This window comes from Bombyx mandarina, chromosome 09 (assembly GCF_030267445.1).
Source record: "Bombyx mandarina strain Sakado chromosome 09, ASM3026744v2".
NCBI classification, from domain to species: domain Eukaryota; kingdom Metazoa; phylum Arthropoda; class Insecta; order Lepidoptera; family Bombycidae; genus Bombyx; species Bombyx mandarina.
In genome coordinates, this window is record NC_143216.1 from 6,970,964 (window position 1) to 6,991,788 (window position 20,825).

The 20,825-nt window shown below is 38.4% G+C and overlaps 3 protein-coding genes across 4 annotated transcripts; 2 read left to right on the top strand and 1 right to left on the bottom strand.

Annotated features, from left to right (window-relative positions):
* Positions 1–1,899: 1,899 nt before the first annotated feature.
* On the top strand, positions 1,900–11,615 carry LOC114243701 (sphingomyelin phosphodiesterase). 2 transcript variants are annotated; one of them, XM_089729738.1, is made up of 10 exons: positions 1,900–2,011; positions 2,447–2,592; positions 4,608–4,769; positions 5,351–5,509; positions 5,837–6,214; positions 6,292–6,467; positions 6,699–6,893; positions 9,237–9,407; positions 9,795–9,969; positions 11,155–11,615. In XM_089729738.1, the coding sequence occupies exons 1-10, from the start codon at positions 1,945–1,947 to the stop codon at positions 11,488–11,490; spliced, it is 1,965 nt and encodes a 654-aa protein (XP_089585864.1). In that variant the 5' UTR covers positions 1,900–1,944; the 3' UTR covers positions 11,491–11,615. The 2 variants fall into 2 exon arrangements, with proteins under 2 accessions (XP_089585864.1, XP_089585863.1); XM_089729737.1 differs by lacking the exons at positions 1,900–2,011; positions 2,447–2,592 and adding an exon at positions 4,506–4,569 and having other exon boundaries at positions 4,643–4,769.
* A 55-nt stretch (positions 11,616–11,670) lies between these two features.
* On the bottom strand, positions 11,671–15,072 carry Uqcc1 (Ubiquinol-cytochrome c reductase complex assembly factor 1). The gene is made up of 5 exons (XM_028175273.2): positions 14,765–15,072; positions 14,541–14,696; positions 13,622–13,900; positions 13,001–13,195; positions 11,671–11,824 (listed from the first exon to the last, which is right to left on the bottom strand). Exons 1-5 carry the CDS (start codon positions 14,789–14,791, stop codon positions 11,747–11,749), a joined length of 735 nt encoding a protein of 244 aa, XP_028031074.2. The 5' UTR covers positions 14,792–15,072; the 3' UTR covers positions 11,671–11,746.
* Positions 15,073–15,883: 811 nt separating this feature from the next.
* On the top strand, positions 15,884–17,913 carry Atpsyn-beta (H+ transporting ATP synthase beta subunit). The gene has a single exon (XM_028175160.2). The coding sequence runs from the start codon at positions 16,298–16,300 to the stop codon at positions 17,846–17,848; it is 1,551 nt and encodes a 516-aa protein (XP_028030961.2). The 5' UTR covers positions 15,884–16,297; the 3' UTR covers positions 17,849–17,913.
* Positions 17,914–20,825: the final 2,912 nt, after the last annotated feature.

Genomic DNA, 20,825 nt, shown 5'->3' on the forward strand with positions numbered 1-20,825 from the left:
GATGTTGCGCAGCGCGGGGACGAGTGGCTTAGTGGCTTATTGGTTACTGTCGGAGGCCAAGACACACTGGGGTCACACTGCTAGCACAGTTGTGGTAGCAGTCGACTGCTTGTAATTAAAAAAAAGGCAAATGAGCTGATATTTCGCTTGTTGTTAAATATTATGATTAGGTACTAATTTTTTTCCCCACTGAAGATCCGACGGCAAACTTTTTTTAAGGAAGGATTAATTGTGGCCCGAAGGCCTTTCCGGTTTCACGAGGAAAGGTGGGCGAGCAAAAGCTCAGCCAAGAAGGGATGGCATTTGCTAACAGCTGCCCGAGCGCCTCCAAAAGAGACCTAACAACTGAAAAGCAACTGCTTCGCACCGGATTGGAATCGCGACCTGCTGAGAAGACTCGGCGTGAAACTCAGAGGGCTGATGCATGGGTTAAGTTGCACGGTTACCGGGAACCTAAGCATGCTCCTAGTGTTAGTGGCTGACTCCTGCGTGATCAGGATTCGAGGAGTAGTCAGTGGCAGCAATGATAAGGCGATTATCATGATCATGACGCATCGCCTTATCGAAGTAACGTTCCGAGTTCTGCCCACGCAGGAGCTAGACAACGATAAGGCGATAATCACGACGCATAGTCTTGCCTTGCCGTGTGCTTAGTGCGAGTTTTTTAATACGCTTTTATTAGTTTCAGACGTATGTACCTATATTTGTAACGGAATCTTTGAACATGATTTTGACCCCCTTCAAAACGTCAGATTAACTCGAAATTTGGTATACTTATTAAGGACCGATGACAATATATTTAAAATAAATTGAAAAAATTGAAATTCAACTAAAAAATGAAAAAAAAAAAATGTTTAAAAGAACTAACAAAATACGCTTTTATAGAAAATCCAACTAAAAAATAGTGAAAATAGTGTAGTTTTTCTTACACTATTTTTAATTCATAATTATTAAAATTTATTTTCTATTTTTTAGTTGGATTTTCTATAAAAGCGTATTTTGTTAGGTTTTTTAAACTATTATTTATTAACGTGTATGCAGTTGGAACAGCGCCCCTAGCGTACAAATTTTTGATAACTTTTACGCTATCGAGAACGTTAAAAAACTCGCATTAAACAAAATGTTCGCTATTGTTCACTTGGATTTATATTGATTTACTTGTGTGCTAATTAACCTATATTATACCTAAATCCAATCTTAGATACATTACACTTTACGTAAACAATATTCAATCTCTCTATGGTACCTATCTTTCGAGTCAGCGCCAGGATAATCTAGCTAGTTGAAGCAGCTTAACTACGGGTGCTCCTACAGCCTTATCAAAGTACCGTCGAGAAACTCAGTGGGCTCTGTCGGTTAAAGATTTAAGAACGATTACCAGACATACACTTACATCACCCACATTGAATAACGTTGGTGCAAAATTAAAATGGTTATAAATTTGAATTACTTACATGCAAATCACAGTAATCACAATCAACTTATCAAGGGGGATTTTTTTTTTACTTGCATTATTAGTATTTAAATAATTTAAAAGTTTCCAGAAACACATATTTTATCTGGTTATACATGATTTATGAGGGATAATACGCTTTTCAATTAATCCCATGGTGATTTTATTTTATTTGGTGTAATATTTCGATGTTTCCTACGTGCTAATGATTTTCAGAGGTGTGACAATGCAGTCCCATATCATTGTGTCGAAATATTATTGTCCGACTCTCGAGCAAGGTTCCAAAGGAGATAATAATATACTCGAGATATGATAAAAAATACGATTTATCTAATAGACTACTTACCCGCATCACGGCTGTAACAAGGTCTAATACGAGTACCGGTAAACATTTCATTAACTTGGATAAAATACTTAGTACAGCGTGTCAAGACTATATAAGGTTGGAGCGCCGTCGTTATCGTTCATTGGCGGGTGAAAGACCGGCCAAAATGAAATTCCTTGTGGTAGTTTTAGTATTGGTGAGCTCTAGTTTTGCAAACCGGCTTATTTCATTAGGTAGGTGACAAATTTTTTTTTTTTCTAGAACCGTAGAAACACAGCTACGTAACTGGTCTAGTGTCGAAAATTACTTAAGCAATATACAAGTCATTTGGCAATTTTTAAAGCAAGTCTTTACCTACGTAAATTTATGTGTATTTCAAATAAAAGTAATGTTGTTTTCTCTCTTAATATTATATTAAATAGCTATAACTCAATTCGTATGTAATTCGAACAATGCACGTGATTGACAAAAGTTTTTATATTTTTTATTTGAGCATCTCATGAACATGGCATTAACCGAAGTCATATGGTGTGCTATATACAAAGAAATTTTACTATTTAATAAAGTTAGTTAAGTTTTAATAAATATTGTTGTGGTGGGGCTTGATGGGATTTAGTAGTAACCAAAACATTAATGCAATAAAAATCAAAACGACATTTTTATTATAGAAACAGTAGAAGATGTTCTAAAGAAAATACTGGTTAATGAACTGAGTGAAGAAGACAAAAGCCTACTAGAAGATATAATTGAAATCTTGCATAGACCTGAATACGTTTCTGAAAATTCTATTCAATACGCCAGTCCAACTAGAACGGTAAGTGCATATTATTATAAGTATGTAGTATAGTTCTCATTTTTCGTATACCTACCTAACATAATTTTTTTTACGACGAAAACAACGGGTTTATAATTTTAGGAAACAAATATTTAAAAAACTCCATATACTCCGATATACCCTACTGAACCAAAATAAGCCTACCGGGAGGCGATACACCGCCAATCGGTCGGTCTTCATAGATATTAAATTTGCGGCGCGCTAGAGTGTTAGTAGCACGCAGTCTCAACCCCTCCGTTTGCCCTGAATGCTCATCAGGGAAGGCTGCTTCATATAGGGGTCGGTGCTGGGCGTAGTCCTCCAGCCCACGGCTTTACTCCTTTGGCGGAAATAATGATCGTATCAGAGGATAGGTAGTAGTGTGAAAGTCAGGCTGTAGTTTTGCTTTAGTGCCTATAGAAAAAAATAGTTTGTAATGATTTGATCGTGCGAAAAAATATATTATCTTTGAGTGGAAAATATTTACATTTAATGAATTTATTCCGTAGGAGTAATCTTAATCCGTAAGGGCTTAGCCTGCCTGAATCGTAATGTCAGTGACGACAAGAAAGATATTAATTAAGTAATATAATCGGTTTTCGGTGTTAAAGACAAAGGAAAGATCTTCCACCGAGCTCGGTATGGAGAAAAAAAGGTCTTTTCGCATCCCACGAAAAAAAAGTTAAACAACTGTTGACGTATGAGGAGCTTCTCCAAGCTTGTCATTGTTGAGACACCTGCACGATTTAAGTAGACCTTCAGTGCCCGACGAATTAATGAATTATGTCGGGATCACCAGTTTAGGGGTTAACGACAAAGGGAAGATGTTCTGCAGAGCGGATGTAATTGTTCGGGCGACTGACAGTCTGATTTATTGTTCGGAGCTTTTATACGTATATGCAAGCTAAAATTTAAAATGTTAGCGAGATTCAGGCATCTGTCAAATATTTTGTGTTCTATGATAGCTACCGGCTGCCGGTCCGAGCGTAGCTAGAATAGCCCCTTAGGTTACCAGCGAATAGGAAAAGGGAAAAACCGACAACACAGTTACCACACGTATCTTCACTTAATACGGTTAAATCGACTTGGCTGCTTTAGTTCTCTTTATGTTTGGGAATGCCTACACTTTGTGCCATAGGATTTTTTGGAAAATCCGCGAAAAGTCTTTCATATAATTCGTGAAAGTCACGGAATTAAGATAACATGATCCCTATTAAGCTCGTGGCAAAGATAAGGGTTTGATATTGTGCCTAATATTACAAGGCAAAGGTGTATTAAAATATTTTTTGTTTTTAAAATTTAAGGTGTGTTTCTTGATGAATAAAAATTTTAAGATTTAATATTTATCCGACAGTTTTCTACACATTTTTTTTTAATTTTTCGTGAGTTGGAATGTGCGGTATGCATTGCCCATTTTTTCCCCTACCTATGCTGGTAACCTCTAGGGGTTATACCAGCATCATCGAACATTGCATTGCCCGGCATGCGTAAGAATACAACGCTTTTTGTTTCTATAGGAATACCCAAAATTTGTAAAGTTATGATCTCTTGTCACTGATAATTTAACTTTGATAATTGATTAAATTCATTGATTAGATTTTTGAAAGATAAAACGGACGTTAATTCAGACATTTTATGTGTATTTATATAATGTGAATTATAATCTATATTAGGCTAGTCGATTTTACGTGATAATAATCTGACCAGAAAATTACATAATATTATGCCTTATTAGTAGACGATACTGATCACGGTATAAATACCTTTAGCTTTTTTTAAATAATAAACATCATGGTTTTGATATCAAAAAGCTATCGGAGTTCATAGTGAATAACGCCTCTCTTGGTTATTGGGTTTCAATTGCAATCGAAGATTCAGACAAGGACGCGCTATCGGGTCATGCTAGCACGCAACTACCTTACCCACGCGTATTAAGCAGTTAATGGGACACAGCCGTTGTGAGTGTCGTCACTTGGTGTAAGTACATTTTAAAGCAATAAAATCATTCTTCACAGACCCTAGACTGCGTCATCTGTCGGAGTGCTTTCAGAACTGCTATACAGGGACTCAAAGCTGGGCAAACTGAAGAAGAATTGACGAATGTTATATCTACACTTTGTATAACATTAGGAATTGCTGGTTACGGCGTTTGCAATGGAGCTGTTTCACTAAACATTGTATGTTAAAAATAACAAACTTAAAAAACATTTTATTTATCTTTATTTATTACCGATGATAGGGGGTGGTCACCGTTGCTCATAGACATCAGCAAGACCAAGGGACAAGTTAGCCGCCGTCTATTGTCATCGCAAGTTTGAAACTATAACTTATAATTAAACTCTAAAAGATGATGTTGCTCTAGTAAAAATGTCACACACAATGCTTGCAGAAATACATTAGGCTAGTAGTAGTACCTAGTAGTAGTAGTAGAAATGCTATTACCATTGTAGATAGATAAGCATACGGCCCAGGTGATAGGGGGTGGTCACCGTCGCTCATGGACATCAACAACACCGAGGGACAACTTAGCTGCTGTCTATTGTCATCGCAAGTTTTTTTATGTTGAGTATAGTTTTTACAGAGAACTATAATTATTGTTGACCAAGGAAATTATAACTTATAATTAATAATACTTTAAATGACGAAAAATGCAAAAATTATTAAATAATTATACACAATTCCAACATTGATTTATAGATTGTCAAATTACACTTCTCACATGTTCTTGAGTTTTCATTCAGTGCTAAATACCTTTCAGCCAATAATTCGTTACATTGTCAAAAATGAACCACAAGCTACAGCAGAAGCATTTTGTGGTTTAGTGCTACAAAACGTTGGAAACCCGAATAACTGTCCCTTTGACGATCAACGATTTGAGTGGGAAGTAACCCTCCCCGCGCCTCCTGCTGTGGAAGCCGTAAGTTTATTGTTGCTTAGCATTAATTCGGTCCCAAATGTACAATTTTATTTTTGCTAGTGATAGGACCTCTTGTGAGTCCGCACGGGTAGGTACCATCGCCTCGCCTATTTCTGCCGTGAAGCAATAATGCGTTTCGGTTTGAAGGGTGGGGCAGCCGTTGTAACTATACTGAGACCTTAGAACTTATATCTCAAGGTGTGTGGCGCATTAACGTTGTAGATGTCTATGGGTTCCAGTAACCACTTAACGCCAGGTGGGCGGTGAGCTCGTCCACACATCTAGGCAATAAAAAAAAAATTAAAGGGTCTCTCAATCAAATTTAAGGTGCCAGTTTTCGAAACTAAACCATTGACGATTGCGATAATCACCGACGCTCATCTCGATCCTCTTTATGAAGCTTTCGGAGTGGCTGATTGCGATGAACCGGTATGCTGCAGAATAGGACAAAGACCCGCAAGTAATTACATTTACAAATCGCACATCGACGAGTCTGTTGTCGCAGAGAGCTTAACTAATGTTACTGGAGAAATAAAATTGAATTTGAACGTTGCACCAAAGATCAGAGAGTTGAGGAAGAAGTCACAAACCAGATTTTCGAATCGGCACACAGCACCGGCTGGTTATTGGGGTGATTACAGGAACTGTGACTCCCCTATTTGGGCTTTCGATGATGTTATTGATAGAATAGCAGAGACACATAAGGTTAGTTATGAAATGATTTCAATAAGTCTTATGTCTTGTTTCTGTATATAAAATTGTTTAATATCTTTCACATGTAGAACATAGATGTTTTGTACTACATCGGTGACACTATTGATCACGGTGTTTGGGAAACGTCTTATGCACTAATTAATGACATGAACCGATATTTAATCGAAAAAATAAGGAAAACCTTTGGAGATGAAGTACAGGTTATACCTGTACTAGGAAACCACGAATCTCAACCCACCAATCAGTGAGTTAAAATAACGTAATTTAATTTTTTATATTACTAAAGCTTCATGCTCTCCATTCATTGCAATACAACTATCTTCATCCTCACATCATGATTATCAATTATTCATCTACGAGTAGGTACATGAGCAAAGACCTTATATTAATTAAGAATCCGAATTTTAAAATCACTTTTGTTTTAAATTTACAAAATTATTTATTGATTACTTCATTAATTTTGTCTAATTTATAGGTTTGCTCCCTCAAGGGTAGTTGGAGATCATTTGAATACTACTTGGCTTTATGAAGGGTTAGTTGATAAATGGGGATTCTATTTGACTGAAGACTCTAAAAGGACATTACTTGAACGCGGAGAATTTTCTCAGTTGGTGAGACCCGGTCTGAGGGTTATTGTACTCAACAATAATGTCGCTTATAGATATAACTGGTAAGTAAATTGAATTTATATAAAAAATGGTAAAAATTTCAGTAAAAGTATTTATTATAATGAAAAGCTAGAGATCCGATATTATTGAAGACGGCCAGCTGTCTTTTGCTACTGCTTCTAATTCCCCAGTATACATCCGCAAAAGTACTGGCCTGATTTATTTTTCTACTGAACTCACCGGTACTGACAGGATAACATTCAATATTTTTTTTAAAAACTAAATATTTTGATCTGTTAAATTATTTATCGATTAATTTGTGTTTACGGATGAAGTAGTCTGTAGTATAAGTAGTTTTATGTCTACGATTCCAGAAAACAAAGAGCGAACTCCGCCCCGTAAGGGCGTAATGTCAGTCGGCACCAACAAAACAATGCACCAGCATCTGCCAATTTCTGGTGTTCAGCATTAATGAGTTCCGGTTTGAAAGGTGGGACAGCGGTTTTAAAATACGAGAAAGCACAAGTCCGGCCTCGCGTGGAGTACTGCTCCCATCTCTGGGCCGGGGCTCCCAAATACCAGCTTCTTCCATTTGACTCCATACAGAGGAGGGCCGTTCGGATTGTCGATAATCCCGGTCTCACGGATCGTTTGGAACCTCTGGGTCTGCGGAGGGACTTCGGTTCCCTCTGTATTTTGTACCGTATGTTCCATGGGGAGTGCTCTGAGGAATTGTTCGAAATGATACCGGCATCTCGTTTTTACCATCGCACCTCCCGCCACCGGAGTAGAGTTCATCCATACTACCTGGAGCCACTGCGGTCATCCACAGTGCGTTTCCAGAGGTCTTTTTTGCCACGTACCATCCGGCTATGGAATGAGCTCCCCTCCACGGTGTTTCCCGAGCGCTATGACATGTCCTTCTTCAAACGAGGCTTGTGGAGAGTATTAAGCGGTAGGCAGCGGCTTGGCTCTGCCCCTGGCATTGCTGAAGTCCATGGGCGACGGTAACCACTCACCATCAGGTGGGCCGTATGCTCGTCTGCCTACAAGGGCAATAAAAAAAAAAAAAAAAACGAGACTTCGTCCTCATGTTAAATTGGCTACCGACATTCACGAAGAGTTTTAAGCTCTTTCATCCAAATACACAATAAAAAATATATATAAGTTGTAAAACACGTTTACTTATTCGTTGCTTCATTAGAGATATTTGTCCTAGATGCTCTTTAATTAATTCGATTTTGGTGAAATCTAGCAATAGTTAGCTTATTCTTATCAAAAAATTATCTAGGTATTCGAGGACACAACGGTCATTAGGTACCAATTAAACAATAATGAATCCATTTGTAACTGGGAACGGATTCCTATCAGCAATCACGCATTGATTAACAAAATTTGAATTAGATAGTGATATAAGTGGATAATAATTGGTTTGATTATTTCATTAGTTTAAATGACGAATGCGGATTTGTGTGACGATTTCATATTCATAGTTATCAACACTTATTAATGTATGTACATAATAATTATACACCAAGGCTTCACGCAGTCCTATCTATTCTTACCGCCACGCAGGCATGCGTTCCCATGCAAAAGAGAAAACCAATATTCCAATGAAACTTATTGATTGCGACCTGATTATGGTGGATAAATTATGAGTTTTTAAGCATTTTTCACGTTAGGTAGGGTTTCTAAAATAGACATATCTAATGTCTCATGGTAAGTGAAGCACATGTCGCGGGGCTCGTGAAAAGATAAGAGATGAGGAGTTCAAATGTTATAGCGCTTGTTGAAAGAGCGGAAGGAAATAATTTATTCCAAAATTTGATGGTAGGTACGTGGGAATAATATTGTCAAGAGATCGTTATCAAGTGACCACAGTCACACATTTCATAAGAAGGATAAGCCTTGTGGATAAGCGCGCCCATCTCTGCTTCAGTAATGGATCCAGATTATCATCAACATTGGTCAACTAAGACGTACTCAAGGGATTTTACTGGTGGTAGGACCTCTTGTGAGTCCGCGCAGGTGGGTAAAACCGCCCTGCCTATTTCTGCCGTGAAGCAGTAATGCGTTTCGGTTTGAAGGGTGGGGCAGCCGTTGTAACTATACTTGAGACCTTAGAACTTATATCTCAAGGTGGGTGGCGCATTTACGTTGTGGATGTCTACGGGCTTCAATAACCACTTAGCACCGGGTGGGCTGTGAGCTCGTCCACCCATATAAGCAATAAAAAAAAAATTGACCCTTTTCATCCCTTTTTTTGCCCGCTTTGCATTAGTCGTCGCTTAATCGGACCGTTGAGCGCGGCACATTACATTTTCCGATTCACGGTTTTAGCGGCGAATGATCTTAGAAAGTTCTTGACATTTCAAACAACATCTTATACTGTTTTCGTCTTATAGGTGGCTAGTTTATGACCCCTTGGACGCAAAGAAACATTTAGATTGGTTAGTTGAAGAATTATACAAAGCAGAAATAGCCGGAGAGAAAGTTCATATACTGGCACACATACCTCCTGGAGTTCACGACCTCACATACACTTGGACTAGAGAATATAACAAAATAGTTAACAGGTGAATAATTGTAGTACCTATTAATAACATTAGGCGCAACCTGCCAATGACAATCGACAACCTGAACAACAATTTAAATAGTATTCATAGACAGTAGAAGTGGTTACCAATTTTATAAAATATGTGCATACGTTATTTGATTGGGCTCTTAAATACTCAACACCATATGGGCCATGTGATTGTCTATGCGTCTGATTTCACAAAAAATGGCCAATATCTCGAGCGCTCGCATGAGGTACACATTAAAAAAAACCTTGCGCGGAAAAAGCGACGCTTGCTATCTTTTGTCTAATTTTAAATAAATAAATGAAATACTAAAATTAAAATCACTATGAATATATAGGCTCATAAATCATTTCATATTCAAAAGTATGATTCTATTTTTAGATTCACCAACACAATAGCCGCTGAATTCAACGGGCACACTCATTCTGATGAGTTCAAAGTATTCTACAATCAGCAAGGTACACCAATTAACGTTGCGTGGGGAGGAGGTAGTGCCACCAGCTACACGTTCTACAATCTAAATTATAAGATTGCTACTATAAACACTCGGACATTCGTAAGTATTCTAACGATCTTTCTGAACTCAATACATTTTTGATCTCCATAAAATTCCGCTCGCATATAAAATCAGTCCGCGACTGTGCCGCGTTTATTCCGACTCTACCCCATGGTCTGTAAGCGGAGTAAAATGTCACTAAGGAACAAGGTTACACTTTACAAAACATGCTTATGGGCCGTCATAACTTACGCGAGTGTGGTGTTCGCTCACGCGGCCCGCACACACACAGACACCCTCCAATACCGTTTTTGCAAGTTAGCCGTCGGAGATCCGTGGTTCGTGAGAAACGTCGACCTACACGACGACCTGGGTCTCGAATCGAAACGAAAACGCTTGAACTCAGCGTCGGAACGTTACCTCGACAACGCAATGCGTCATGATAATCGCCTTATCGTTCCTGCCACTGACTACTCCCCGAATCCTGATCACGCAAGAGCCAGTCACTGTTGACGCCCTAGAAACTTCCCTACGGATCCACCAGATCGAATAACTCTTACATTAGACGCCTTCAGCTTTAACACTAGTAACAGGTTTAGGCACCCTGGCAACCGTGCTCGTTGAACTCGGCAAAGGGTTCGACGTTCAACCAAACCGCTGAGTTTCTCGCCGGATGTTCTCAGCGGGTCGCGATTCAGATCTGGTAGCAGATTTATTCACGAAGCAGCTGCTCTTGAGTTGTTGCTCTCTTTTGGAGGCGTTTGGGTAGCTGTTAGCAAATCCCACCCCTCTTGCTGAGCCTTTGCTAGCCCAACTGTCCCAGAATTATATTAAAAAAAATGATTTTTTTGATGATGAATGAATGTTAAAATATTCTTTTTTTTTATTGCTTAGTTGAGTGGACGAGCTCACAGCCCACCTGGTGTTAATTGATTACTGGAGCCCATAGACATCTACAACGTAAATGCGCCACCCACCTTGAGATATATATAAGTTCTAAGGTCTCAGTATAGTTACAACGGGTGCCCCACCCTTCAAACCGAAACGCATTACTGCTTCACAGAAAAATAGGTAGGGTGGTGGTACCTACCCGTGCGGACTCACAAGAGGTACTACCACCAGTAAATAAGTTTAACGTGAGCACAATGAAATAGACGGTGTAGTATTGACTGAATCATAATAAAAGCGTTTACGCTTAGTGTCTATCAGAAAAAAATATCTAAATATTGTTTATTTTATTTTTAGGAACCTCTGAATATCGTGAACTATGCTTACAATCTAACGGAAGCTAATTTAACTCCAAACCGAAGGCCGCATTGGTTCCAACTATACGATATGAAGAATACGTTCGGTCTCACAGATTTGTCGGCAGTGTCAATGAACGATTTAGTTTACAAAATGGTAACTACAAACAAAGAATATTTGGAAAAATACGCAGCTTTTTATTCAAAATTAAGCGACACACGTTGGCCAAATTGTAATATTAACTGCAAGCTGGACAACCTTTGCAAAATTGTTGTAACTGTTTTATGGGAAAGGCAAAGATGTGAAGAGCTTCGGCAACTGTATTCTGTATCTTAAGAAAAGAAAGAGAATTTTGACATTTAATCAATGACAATTAGTTTTAAAATTTTGACATTGTATTTAACTTACCCGACACTGTAATTGACTTGCCCAATTAGCAAATAATAAAATTTTCAGAAGTATTATGTCTTTAACTACATCAATTTAAAGTTATGTTTTGGAATTATGAATGAAACATTTTGAACAGTTCTTATATATTATTCTATTCGCAACAACATTTTCAAAAATAATTTAACTTGTTTTATTTCAAATACTAGCCAGTAATTTTCAACCAAGGTATTTCAGGTTTCCATTTTAGATCTTCACTGGATATTTTATCTAATATTAATATCTGAAACAAACAAAAACAAATGATGACTGCTAAGTATAAGTACCTATAAGATAGTTGTATCTTCATTTCCCGACACCATTTAAGTCGTGGCCTAAAGGATAACACGTCCGATGCATTCGTACCTAGCGATGCACCGGTGTTCGAATCCCGCTGGCAAGTGCCAATTTTTCTAATGAAATACGTACCTAAAAAATGTTCACGATTGACTTCCAGAGTGAAGGAATGACATCGTATAGTAAAATTCAAATCCGCAAAATTATAATTTGCGTAATTACTGGTGGTAGGTAGGTAGGTAGGTGAGTCCGCACGGGTTGGTACCACCACTCTGCCTATTACTAGAAAGGGTAAGATTTGCTAACAGCTACCCGAGCGCCTCCAAAAGAGACCTAACAACTCAACACTAGCTGCTTCGCGAATGAATCTACTACCGGATCGGAACCGCGACCCGTTGAGAAGAACCGGCAAGAAATTCAGTGTGTTGCGTTTATGGGCTAATTTGCAAATCAGAGGACATCTTTGTTTATTGTGTGTTTATAAGTGCTTTAAAACTGTATTATTAATGTAACTGCATTAAGATGTAATGAAATATATGTTATTTTTTTTAGCTTAGATCATCAGAACTCACATTCCACTGATATTAAGCTAATACTGAAATCTATAGACACAACATGAATGCTGCATCCCCTAACATATTAGGTCGGAATAAGTATTTGTTTACGTCTGATAATTAATAAACAGATTGGTCAAGCTTCTTGGGTTTCGAGAATAAGGCAATCTTCCACTAAACAATAGGAGACAGAGCCTTGTTGATATGCCAACTGTGTTCAAGTGTAAAATATGTGACTAAAATTCACATTCTGAGTGCATGTTATGACTCTTCAAATATTATATATGTATATATAGTAAATGCATTGAAAGTTATGATTATTAAAGTGTCAGCATTCAGCAATTTCAGTTCCAGTTTGTTGGGTGGGGTAGCTGTTGGACTGTAGTACTGAAACCTGGAGCTTATGTCTCAAGTTGTGTGGCACTATTTACGTTGTTGACGGCTCCACTAACTATTTTACACCAGGTAGGCCATGAGATCTTTCATTAAACAACCTACACTTAACAATATATATACCTAATTACTGGTAATCCGGTACAATATGAACTTACTATTAAAAAAAGACTAACCTGACGCCTGATAAAACTGACAATTTTCTCTACATTTTCAACATCTGTATTTTCTGATAATGAATAAAATCTTCTCCATATTGCTGCTGCTAAAATTTTATCATCACTAAGACCTTCATCGTAGGCTACAAGGGCAGCTTGAAATTGTTCAGAGAGCTCTGATACTTGTTTCTTTGCAATTGATGGATTTGCACCCTGAAATATTTAATAATTAAAGTTTTTTGTTTTGTAATCTTTTTTTTGTTTTTATTTTCAATTCAGTATGTAAACAATTTGTTTGTTCAAGAAAATAGCAAGGCATGCAAGGTAGAGGTAGAAGAACAGCTTGAAAATAAAAATTATCTATTATGTGACTTGAGGTTTCAAATATTGTCATTATGCAGTTTATAATTTTTGAGGGTGAAATTTTTGAATTACATAATGTTATTCCTACATTGTGAAAGTCATTCAAGAACATGAGCCAAGTACATATTTCACTAGAAAAATTGGTACCTGCCTATGGGATTTAGTCATCAGCATACTGTCATTCCCTAATAGGAGTACACCAAGCATCTTTATTCCATAGGCCAAAACAAACTTAATCCTTTTTTTATATTATATACTTTTTTATTAAATTTTCACCTCTAATAGCTTAATCCTACTAGAAACATCAGCCCACAGTGCTTCCACTATGCAATTCCTGACAAAATGACCATCTCCTTTAACATATGTTTTCTTCTCTTTGGCTGTATGAGCTATGTCCTCAGCCATGTATCTGACCATCAACAACCACACATGTAGTTCTGTTATGCTAAACCAGGAGGCAAGGGTATCAGGAAGTTCAAGCTTTTCAAACCATTCTTCATAAGCAATATTAGCATGAATACTTTCGTATAGAAAATAACCTGTAAGTTTTAAACGCTGAAAAAAATATTTATGAGTGTACAGACTAAGATAAAAACAGAATGGAAAACATTTGTTTAATAATATTTTAAATTAATATCGAAGTTTCTGAAGAAAATTGGTCAAAATAAAATTATTAATATTTTTAAATAACTTTCAAGAGGAAATTAAATAGAAGCAATGTAGAAAATTAAGCAATCAGTGCACAACAATGCATAGGTTACAAATATCTAGCTATTTTCTTTCATTTAATTTAAAATAACACCTTTAGGATCTAAAGGACAGTAATTGTAAACTAAAATGAAATAAACATTTAAAACAAAATTGATAATGTCTTTAAAGATATTATGTTCAAAAATAAATAAAGGAGCTCATTGTTGACTTAATGAATCATATTTTTAAGAAATACTAAAAAACTATCACATATTTTATAATCCATGTCATACCGAAAATGCATACTAGTTTCAAACATAAAGATGTTTCAAATAAACAAAAATGTCTGTGAAAAGTCAATAAATACACAATGCAGGAGCCAACGCTAAACAGAAGAATGTCACTTATTCTAATAGGGTCAGACTCTACAGAGTTTTTGTATCTTCCAAATGATGTTGAGAATTCTCTTAGGAGCTTCGTTTTTTTAGTTTAAAACAGCACTTACAGTTCTGTCCTGATCCATCCATCCGACGGCTTTCATAAACTTCTTTACATAGCTATCTTCAGCAGCAACTGTGCTGTGTTCTCGATAAATCTTATTGCACTTGATGATTCCAGGGTTACAAATATTTCGAATTTTGTGTCGTTGTTGTAACAATACCTATAACATTATTAAGTATCACTACGAAATAAAAATATAATTTTTAGAACAAATTTTTTGTTACATACTTGGGCTATTACTCGGCTGTTCAGCATTTTTGTTTCTTTGAGATAATTTCCATTGATTAATAAACTTGCTCTTTAAGAAGTTAACCTTATTTAACGTAAAAGTTTCATTTCACTGAATTTCGTTAAATAGGATTGGTACCCAAGCTATTCTATTTAAGTGTATTATGTATTCGATGGCTTAACTCTAGATTATACACATATATAATAGTGATAATACTGATTAATTACATATGGGTTATGTGTAATTCTCTTTTTATTTTTAATTCTGTCTGTAGAGTACTTTATATAGTACAAAATGACATCTCTATGTTTCATTTTTTAATTTATAGCCTGTGTTAAACACAGTGTGTTTATCATCTTTTAAGCCAAATTTTTATTTTCATTTTATGGTTCAATATACAAAAAATTGTATGGAAGGAAAAAATGAACTTGTAAACTGGGCCCATTGCGTTTCTAGCAAAAAAAAATTTAGTGGGGCGCGATTCCGATCTTGCGGTAGATCCTGCTAAGTACTCTCTTTCCAGAGTAGATGTCAGCAAATTCTTTTAGGCTGAGCCCCGTGAGCTCGCCCACCATTCAAGGTAAAACCAGATTAGGTTAGGCAAAAAACAGGGTACATATTAAAAAGAAAGTGCATTCTGTTTCAATTACTTTGGCTTAGGACCTTGAAAGTGAACTGTTTGATTTTTCATTATTAATCATCATCATTATCATCATCATCATCATAGTAAAGATTAAACTTAAATACTTAAAATTGATTATATCTAAAAAAAAGCATATATGGTACGATTAAATAAAAATAATCAAGTTAAAATTGTATCTACTTTAATAAAATACCGGCATTCCCGCATAATTTTTGAATGGCAGCGTGGTAATCGATTTAAAAGCTGCAGAGCTTCAGTGAAACTAAATCATAATGTTTTAACGGAAGCCCGACGTAGGTTGATTTATTTTGTTAAATTAGTTAGGTTTCAATATCTATTTAATAATAGAAACGCATTAAACTTTTTAGGTCAGTGAAAGTGCACCAGTGTCAGAAAATAAAACTAAGTCGCTGTGTGTATATGTATAGTACAGGCAGTCAATGTGTCTAGAATTCTGTCAAAATCTTACGGAGCTTCACCATTTCGCTCATTTTAAACCATTTCATCATAAATGACTACAATTTCAAATAAATGCACTCAATTCTGCTACATTCCAATATCAATAAAACAAAATATGTTTAAAATATGAATTGAAGATTTTTTTAAGGACGACGGTGATTAGCAATCTGAAAAAAAAAGGTGGACTCAATCCGAAATTGAAGTTCTTTGGCTTTACACTTTGAGCAATTTTTACAGATTTGTAATTTGACAAAAATGTACGGTAATTTGTAACTTGACTTTTATAGTGTACGGGAAATTAGTTGAATAATTTCCTGTGCCTTTGCATGTGTATGATTAGGACGAAAAAGTCTATACTCTATGACTTTTAGGTTACATAATTTATTTTGCGGCTAGCCCATTTTCCAGACTGAGCAGCTGATTTCTGAAAATGTTGGGGGCAATAAGTCGAGTTGGAAGCGGCATTTTAGCCGTTAAATCAGTTGCTGAGAAATCCCTTTCAGAATGTGGAAAAATCGTTGCAGTCAATGCCGTTAACAAGAGGGACTATGCTGCTAAATCTGCAGGAAAAGGCCAAGGTAAGGTTGTTGCCGTTATCGGTGCTGTGGTAGATGTGCAGTTCGAAGATAACCTGCCTCCGATTCTAAATGCCCTTGAGGTACAAAATCGATCTCCCCGCCTCGTACTTGAGGTAGCCCAACATTTGGGTGAGAACACAGTTCGGACCATTGCCATGGACGGTACTGAAGGCTTAGTCCGTGGGCAACCCGTACTAGACTCTGGCTCACCAATTCGTATCCCGGTGGGAGCTGAAACCCTCGGTCGCATCATCAATGTAATCGGCGAACCGATTGACGAGCGCGGTCCCATCCCCACCGACAAGACTGCTGCTATTCATGCTGAAGCTCCAGAGTTTGTCGACATGTCTGTGCAGCAGGAGATTCTTGTAACTGGTATAAAAGTCGTCGATCTGCTCGCTCCTTATGCCAAAGGAGGAAAGATTGGGTTGTTTGGCGGAGCTGGTGTGGGCAAAACTGTATTGATTATGGAACTGATCAACAATGTTGCCAAAGCCCATGGTGGTTACTCTGTGTTTGCTGGAGTAGGAGAGCGTACTCGTGAAGGAAATGATTTATACCACGAGATGATTGAATCTGGTGTGATTTCTCTAAAAGACAAAACATCCAAGGTAGCTCTAGTATATGGTCAAATGAACGAACCTCCTGGTGCCCGTGCTCGTGTTGCCCTTACTGGTCTCACTGTTGCTGAATATTTCCGTGATCAAGAAGGACAGGATGTACTGCTCTTCATTGACAACATTTTCCGTTTCACTCAGGCTGGATCAGAAGTGTCTGCTCTGCTTGGTCGTATCCCATCTGCTGTAGGATATCAGCCTACTCTGGCTACTGACATGGGTACTATGCAGGAAAGAATTACCACCACCAAGAAAGGTTCCATCACATCTGTGCAGGCTATTTATGTACCAGCTGATGACTTGACAGATCCTGCTCCAGCTACCACTTTTGCTCACTTGGATGCTACCACTGTACTCTCCAGAGCCATTGCTGAATTGGGTATCTACCCAGCTGTGGATCCTCTTGACTCAACTTCCCGTATCATGGACCCCAATATTATTGGAGCTGAGCACTACAATGTTGCACGTGGAGTTCAGAAAATTCTTCAGGACTACAAATCCCTGCAGGACATTATTGCTATTTTGGGTATGGATGAGTTGTCTGAAGAAGACAAGTTGACAGTGGCACGTGCACGTAAAATTCAGAGGTTCCTCTCACAACCTTTCCAAGTAGCTGAAGTGTTCACTGGACATGCGGGTAAACTAGTACCACTTGAGGAAACTATCAAAGGATTCTCCAAAATTCTAGCAGGGGACTATGATCATTTGCCAGAAGTAGCATTCTACATGGTTGGACCTATTGAGGAGGTTGTGGCCAAAGCTGATACTCTTGCTAAGAATGCTTAAAAAGTCATTTCATGTGAATTGATGAGAAAATACTTGTATTTCAAATAAATTTAATTATTACAAAAGTCATTTTTTGTTTCAACCTGCATTTTTTATTTATTATTTAATAATTAATCACTGTCACTTGAGATGGGTGATTGATGATTTGAGTTTCCGTTGAGCTTCAGTTCTAAGCAGTTAATGGTGGTACTTGGTTACATCTTCCTATTGCAAAATATATTACGTATTAGCTGAATAGGGGTGCAGATTATTGCAAAAACTATTCCTCATAGCTAAGAAAACAATTACCATGTTATTTTAGAAATTTTATCTATGCAAGATTGATTGTTAATGGTATATACGGTTATACCAAATAAGGGTATGAAGAATATTAGAAAAAGTTAATTACTGGTGCTAGGGCGCATGGACATTATAAAGGAAACAGCATAGATGGTCAAACTTTTTTTCCTCCATAAGCTGGGAGGCTTGATAGGCTATGCCAGCGTACCCTAACGAGTAGGTAAGCTTTCGAGGCTCAAACCTGGATGGTCACAGTCGCTACAATGACGATGAGAAATGCGATTAATTGAAGTGCAAGCGTTTTATGAGTTTGCATGGGTAGGCGTCACTATCCTGTTTATTTCTCCTACGAAGTAGTCATGCATTAAAGGGTGAGATAGCCATTATATAATGCAATAGGGACTTTGATCTTATGTCTCAAGCTTGATTGCAGCATTTACATTATGGTATGTCAATGACTTTCGGTAACCATTTAACACCAGGTGAGTTACAGGTCAAGCTGTTTAGTAGAATATGAAACGCTTCTTACGAATGCCAAATATCTTAGAAAGCAAAAATAAATGAGCATACCCGACAAAGATGTTAAAAGCGGTATTTCGCGGCTGGACAAAGATTGTTGCATTGCAGAATGAAAATAAAATAACATTGCTAAAAAAAGGCCTTAAGATAAGGTATAGGAATGGTATGTGTGCCAACAACTGCCAGTAGATAAGTACCACCGACGATTGGAGTTTACTCTGCTTACAAATAATGGAGTAGTCTGTTAAGTTTTTTATTGATTTATTGCAAAAACGGGTGAACGAGCCCTCCACGTTTTAATTCGTTCAGGCATCACAAGGCGAATAACGCACCCAGATAATTGGGAGTCATGAGGTCTCAGATAATTGGGAGTCATGAGGTCTAAGTCTCAATTGTGTAATATAATACCCTCGTCCTTGAAACCGAAACGGATTAATCAGGACCATATAGTCTCAGAGGAAAGGCGGAAATATAACGCCGCTTCCAGGTCCCACAAGAAGGTTATTGTTATTGCCAAGGCGAAGTCGGAGCACGTTGCTAGAATTGGCGAGCGACTAGAGAGCTATCCTTCTGGGAGCCGTGCTTTTTGGTCGCTCACCAAAGCTGCAGAAGGAAATTTTTGCAGGTCTAGTCTCCCAACACTGCGCAAGTCCGATGACAGTCTGGCCCATAGTGCGAAAGAGAAAGCTGACCTTCTGGTCAAACTCTTCGCCTCGAACTCGACTGTGGATGATGGGGATGCCACACCACCGAACATCCCACTGTGTGATAGCTGCGAAGCATCGCACAGTGTGCAGTCAGGCGGGTGCTCCGACTCCTGGACGTCCATAAGTCGAGTGGGACAGACGGAATCCCCGTAGTGGTTCTGAAAACATGTGCCCATGAGCTGACGCCTGCGCTAACGCGTTTGTATCGCCTCTCTTATTGCACTAACAGGGTTCCGTCTTCATGGAAGACCGCCCATGTCCACCCTATCCCCAAGAAGGGTGACCGGTCGGACCCATCGAGCTATAGGCCTATCGCGATATCTTCCTTGCTTTCTAAGGTGATGGAGCGAATAATAAATACACAACTCCTGAAGTATCTTGAGGATCGCCAGCTCATCAGTGACCGACAGTAAGGTTTCCGTCACGGTCGCTCAGCTGGCGATCTTCTTGTATACCTTACTCACAGGTGGGCTGAAGCCTTGGAGAGCAAGGGCGAGGCCTTGATATCGCGAAGGCCTTCGACAGGGTCTGGCATCGGGCATTTCTGTTGAAGCTACCATCTTACGTAATCCCCGAGGGTCTCTGCAAGTGGATCGCTATCTTTTTGGATGGGCGGAGCATCATCGTCGTTGTAGACGGTGACTGCTCTGATACCATGACCATTAACGCTGGCGTTCTACAAGGTTCGGTACTCTCCCCCATGCTGTTCATCCTGTATATCAACGACATGCTGTCTATTGATGGCATGCATTACTATGCGGATGACAGCACGAGGGTTGCGCGATATATCAGCCATCAGAGTTTCTCTCGGAGCGTGGTGCAAGAAAGACGATCAAAACTTGTGTCTGAAGTAGAGAACTCTCTGGGGCGAGTCTCCGAATGGGGGTGAACTGAACTTGGTTCAGTTCAACCCGTTAAAAACACAAGTTTACGCCTTCACTGCGAAGAAGGACTCCTTTGTCATGGCGCCGCAATTCCAAGGAGTATTCTTGCAACCTTCTGAGAGTATCGGAATACTTGGGGTCGACATTTCGAGCGATGTCCAATTTCGGAGTCATTTGGAAGGCAAAGTCAAATTGTAGTCCAAAATGCTGGGAGTCCTCAACAGAGCGAAGCGGTACTTCACGCCTGGACAGACTTTTGCTTTTTAAAGCACAAGTCCGGCCTCGCGTGTAGTACTGTTCCCATCACTGAGCTGGGGCTCCCAGATACCAGCTTCTTCCATTTGACTCCATACAGAAGAGGGCCGTTCGGATTGTCGATAATCCCATTCTCACGGATCGTTTGGAACCTCTGGGTCTACAGAGGGACTTCGGTTCCTTCTGTATTTTATACCGTATGTTCCATGAGGAGTGCTCTGACGAATTGTTTGAGATGATCCCGTCATCTCCTTTTTATCATCGCACCTCTCGCCATCGAACCAAAGTTCATCCATATTATCTGGAACCACTACGCTCATCGACACTGCGTTT